The following is a 5,772-nucleotide window of genomic DNA, read 5'->3' on the forward strand; positions in this document are numbered from 1 at the left end:
AATTCAATTAATATAAAATTATCATTTTACCCTTAATGAAACATGATAATTTCAACTTGCCATTGCTTTATCATCCATTATAACATTCCAAAGTCAAAGATGAACAAATAAAAATTCACTTTTCATCTTTGCCCTTGCAAATTTTTGAAATTTTATTTTAGTCACTAAATTTCCACTGTTCAGCCAAATCTGAAATATTACACTAATATGTGCTAAATTTATCTGATCTAAAATAGGGAAATAATATTTCCAACCCTTATCTACCATCCTTAAAATTTTCATGAAATTACGATTCGTTCCAATTATCTGATTTCTATATCAAACTTTATCTCTTTGTAGCTTTTAACACAAATCCCATAACGAAAATCTGATTTCCAAGAAATTCTTGTTTTAGGCCAAATGATTCATTTATGGGGCTAAACTATATAACTTTCCAAAATTATTTTTTTGGTCCTTGAACTTTTACAAAGTTTATATTTTAGCCACCAAACTTTCAAAATTTACAATTTAATCACTAGTCAAAATTTGGGGTATTACAGGAATATGAGAAAATATTTTAATATCAATACCCTTATTTGGAGTATCGGTAATTATGTATTATGGTATTGATACCATCATAAGTACCGATACCAAAATTAATTACTGGAATCTGTAGTCTAAAAATGGTACCAATATCATACCCTTGGGTATTAATACCCTATGAATAAGGTATCGATACCACCAGCCAAAAACCCTTTGTTTTTTTACTATCTGGAGAACATTATAGGTATTGTTCATCCAATACCGATATCCAAATCTAGAAATGCTCTGTTTGAGCACGAAAATAACATCCCAACTTCACCCTATAAGTCCCTCTAAAGTTTTTAAATGTTATTTAAGTCTTATGTAAGCTTATAAGAGTCATATTAAGTGATTTTACATGTTGTATAACATCATAAACTAAAATTTACCATGAATGCTCTTACATGCTTCATGAACTCATGCAAGCCAACCAAAACATCTAAGGATCTATAGGTGATAGAGATTAGTTAGAAATATGTTACCTTGATTCCTAAGCTGCTCAAAATAATCAAGGTTCAACCAAGTGTTAGTTTTCCCTTTCTCTTGCTTTTAGAGCTTTCTCCAACTTCTCACTAGACAACGATCAAACACGTGAGTTACTAACTTGTTTGGGAGCTTAGAAATGTGTTAAGAACACTTCCTAAAGCTTCAATCTACCAAAAATGAGTTGTTTAGACATAGGTTTCTAAACCCTTACTAAAATCTCTCTTATGGCTTTCATGACAAAAAAAAAGTAGAAGAAAGGCTTGATTTGAAGTTCTAATGAAGAATATCACGATTCTTACCTTTAGAATCTCATATAAGGCTTGAAAAACACTAAAGTTAGCTTATTTTATCAAGATACAAGAAAAATTAGGGAGAGTTTGAATGAAGAAGAAGACAATGCTGATGAAAAAGAGATATAAAGCACTCTCAGTTTTTCTCCTTAACATATGACGTTGACATCACCCTCCATTAAGGAAATTCAGCCTTTGAATTCCTAAATGGTATAATCACCTCCTTGGTTCTTCAACCTTAGCCTCTAACTTAAAAACACCCACATTACCTCTAATTGGGCGCAACCTAAGCTTAAACCATCTCAAACTTGGACCAAGTTTTCTAACGGTTTTTTTGGCCCAATAGGGCAAGCTATTTTATTAATTAGCCCAATAGGGCATACACTAAGGTTATGTTCGGGTCGGATCTAGTTTGGGTTTAGGATAAAAAAAATACCCGACCCGACCCGAAAAAATTATAATTTTACCTTATATATTTAGGAATAATTGCAATAATATCCTTCTATATATTATTTTCTTTCAATCAAATCTCTATTTTTATTAAATAAAAATAATTTTTTTAATAAATATATTATTTTGGGTCGGATCGAGTTCAGATTTTATCTCAAAAAAATGGATCAGGTTCAAATCGGATGGATGGTGTATAATTTTCGGGTCGGGTGGACTGAAAATCCAACCCATGCCCATCCCTACAAGTGATCAATAATATTACTCCTATTATGTAAGAGAGATAATATTCTATTGATCAACCATAATGAAATGGACATTTGACTATATCAATCTTTATCGTACAACCAATTACAATAGACATTTGATTGTATCAAAATGTACGAATCACAGATTAAAACAACGATGATCTCAAGTAGTGGTTTATCATATACATAGGTGAAGATTATTTCAATTATATCCTTATAAAAATTACAATTGAATTTATCATATTATGATTTGATAATGTCATTGAAACTAGTATCTGGTACGATTGCAGAGCATCGAATATCGTTATAACAGTACGATTGAATCTCCTGTTTCAGTTCAATGTTGGTTGAACTTGTAACTTCGAATCATGCATGGATATACCATCTATAACCATATTTAATAGCTTAGAGGTATAAATATTTTGAAGCTAAGCATTCATCCACAAAATCGAAGAACATGAATGATATTTAGAAAAAGAAAACAGGGTATTGATGACAAAATGAAGCTATCCAACGTGAAAGCTACAGTGTTCCTATTATTGTAACTACAAGGTTATGATGATTAAAGAATCAAAGAAAACATGGCAGTCCCCTGTGCCAAAATGTTTGATAGAATACCTGCAATCCCGTTGATGATCATGGTGATTTATGCATGCTAATCCGATGTATCATAGGCTGCTAATCTTAGCCGATCAGTGCTCGAGGACCTCGTCATTGCTTTCGATCGACTTTCTCTAATGTTCATTACACTCACTTGTGCAGCCTTCCCATTTGATGACCCTGCATCGTTCTTGGCCTTCACACTACTGTTTTTTTTGGTGTGTAAGATTTTCTTCTCTGGAATCTTGGTGCTAATTGATCTCCTTTGTGGCGCTGGACTGAAATTGGCTGATCTTTTCTCGGGGATCTCAGAATACACCGGCTTTATGTCTGGACCGACCAATCTGACATCTGAAGCCACGGAATTTGCATCACTTAATGCTACCAAAGGATCCTCATTTATGCAAGTTGAGGCTGCTTCATCGCCCAACTCTACATTCTTATCCATGGTGTTCAAGATGATAGTCTTGTCTTTCTCAGCAAGCCTATAAGAAAACATTTGAAATGGGATTTGTGCCACTGATAATGAGTTGAAACTCTCATTGGCACTGAACTTTTTTAAGAACCATGACTCAATCTCGGTATAATCTGAGATCGGGAATCCGGTTTCAGGCCGATCATGGTCAGGGTTCATCACGAGGAATTTCTTGATGTACCTTAGAATCCGACAAATCGATGAGAAACTTGGACGTTGGTTCGGATCAGAGTGCCAACATCTTTTGGTTAGGTTGACAAGGTGTTTAGGTGCAGTGTAGGGAAACAAAGGCCTCTCCCCTGCTCTAATATTTCGACTCACCTTCTCCCCGTGAAGATGTCCATCTTCAAATGGGACTTTCCCAGTCAAAAGCTCAAAGCATAGCATCCCAAAGCTGTAAACATCAGCTTTCTCAGTGTACTTAAAACTGGTGGAATTCCCTGGCGACATTTGCTCTTGGTCTTGCAAAACTTCCGGTGCATACCAAATAAAAGTGTTGGTTTCATTCGGTTTCAACGAGGAGCTCAAAGACGAAGCAGTGGATTTAAGGGTGGATAAACCATAACCCGTGATTTTCAACTGCAAATAACCATCAGTGCCGTTCCTAGCTCTGAGAAAGATATTTGAAGGGTTCAAATCACCATGAAACATCTTCTGTGAATGAAGATATTCCATTCCTCTTGCAATCTGAAACATAAGATCAACCACGACAGGAAGACAGCAGGTTGTCTTCCTCCTGGAACCACTCACGTAATAACTTAGATCCTTGTTCATCGGCTCTTGGACGAGCAAAACTTCTCGCTTCTCGTCGTCATAGAACCCGCAAAGGTACTGCAATATGTTGGGATGTGAGAGTGAGAGAAGGGTTGAGATTTCTGAGCATGAAGTCTCACCATCCCCATTGAAGTTTCTCAATACAAAGTTATCTCCCAACCATTGGATTTCCTTGTAATGTCCCCCTAAACGTCGCCTAACTTGGTAATCCCCTCCATACAAGATGGAACTTGGGAAAAGTTTACCATTGAAATCCTCTGATCCAATGATTTTCTTGATCAACAAGTCAGCCACACGCTGCTGGGATTTTGTTGCAGATTCTGATCTACTCTTCTCCCTTAGAACTTCAACAAGATTCCATCTATCTTCTCTCCAAGCACTCTCGAGCCGAGTACAAATCTCTCGAGGGATCAAGTACTGCTTCCCAAATTGGAACTGAAAAAGTTTGGGGTCGATCCATTCCTTGTCGTACTTCCTAGACAGTGTGATTTGCCGTCTTTGCATCTCGCTCCAATCGAACCCCGCTATCTCTCCGGCCGTCTCGATGGCCTCGATGACAATGGGGAAGTAACAAAGCAAATTGTGGATGTGGTTCTCAACGCAATCCTTGTTTTGGTGGAGGTTGATTGCCTTCAGGCACCAGTCTTTTTTGTCCATACATTGTTTGACATAAAGTTCACCATCTTTGAAAATCCTTTGAAGTTCCTTCAATGGATATTCAAGAGCATTCCACTTTGTGTTGTTTTCGTCTAGTTTCAGGTTCAACTTGATCTCCTCGGCAATCGTGTTGAAAGCCAAACTGAAAATGTCGAACAATAAACAGCACTGGCGTTGATTGATTTGCAGATCATCTTGTAAAACCATAAGAGCTCTGATGCTTCCCAAAACCTCACCAACCTGCCTGAATTGCTCCATTTGAAGTCTAAAAAAAAAAAATCAAAGGGTGCTGCCAAATCCTGGAGATAAAACCCCAGAATCAACAGCTCCCAAATCCCAGGCCTGCACGTGTAATTTTGTAAAGAGAAAACTGGTTATCTAATCAGAACATACTATTGGGAACATTCCAGAAAATAAAAACTGAAACTTTAATGGAAATTAAATGTTTGAAACTATATACCAATCAGTGACAAGGCTGTCCTTCCTATGCCAAAAGAAGTGGGATTTTGCCTTCAAAACCCAGAAATTTTGATCTGATCAAGAAAACATTCCATGGAAGAGAAGGTAAACAATACAAAATGAAAACGAAAATGATGTGCCAACAAAAATGAAAAGAAAGCTGACCATATCAACAGTCCATGGCATTCAATATCTGTCAAACTGCACCTGAGAGGGAGAACCCTGATTCTTTTGTGGTGGAGGATATGAATTTTGGGGGATTATAGGAAGAATCTCAGGTAGGTAACGTAAAGCATCAAACCAAAAGGCTGGAATGTCTCAAAAACAAAGCAATTTGTAACAAAGATAACTGAAACAGAAAATAAAAGACATGTTTTTCCTCCAGAGTCAACTTAAAAGGCTTTTTTAGAATACATATGAATCTGCTCCGCCATTTTCGTCTTTTCCCATGCTTTTGTTACTATCTTCAACGGTTTCCTGGAAAAATAGGACTCTACGACGTCGTTTCTTAAGGATTTTACTTGTCGTCAACTCTTTTATGCAGTATGCAATTGCAAGACATATATATAATATAGTGTGATCTGCTGTTTAAAAATATATATTTGAATGAAAATTAAATATATTACAATTTTTCAAAATTTAATAGTGAAAATTAATGACTTACAAAAAAATGTGGAATTAAATGATGTCAATTATTGTTAGTATTTACTTTCGATTTATGAGCATGAAGATTCAATCAATTGAAAGATATAATTGCGTAACGCATCCCTAAACT

At 36.0% G+C, this 5,772-nt stretch overlaps 1 protein-coding gene across 1 annotated transcript; it reads right to left on the reverse strand.

Annotated features, from left to right (window-relative positions):
* Positions 1-2,526: 2,526 nt before the first annotated feature.
* LOC120214307 (sucrose non-fermenting protein kinase 1-like) lies at positions 2,527-5,411 on the reverse strand. Its single transcript, XM_039212232.1, has 3 exons — positions 5,163-5,411; positions 4,999-5,071; positions 2,527-4,880 (listed from the first exon to the last, which is right to left on the reverse strand). Exon 3 carries the CDS (start codon positions 4,794-4,796, stop codon positions 2,688-2,690), a length of 2,109 nt encoding a protein of 702 aa, XP_039068163.1. The 5' UTR covers positions 4,797-4,880; positions 4,999-5,071; positions 5,163-5,411; the 3' UTR covers positions 2,527-2,687.
* Between the last annotated feature and the right edge of the window lie 361 nt (positions 5,412-5,772).

Source organism: Hibiscus syriacus, unplaced genomic scaffold (assembly GCF_006381635.1).
Source record: "Hibiscus syriacus cultivar Baekdansim isolate YM2019G1 unplaced genomic scaffold, ASM638163v2 tig00110057_pilon, whole genome shotgun sequence".
NCBI classification, from domain to species: domain Eukaryota; kingdom Viridiplantae; phylum Streptophyta; class Magnoliopsida; order Malvales; family Malvaceae; genus Hibiscus; species Hibiscus syriacus.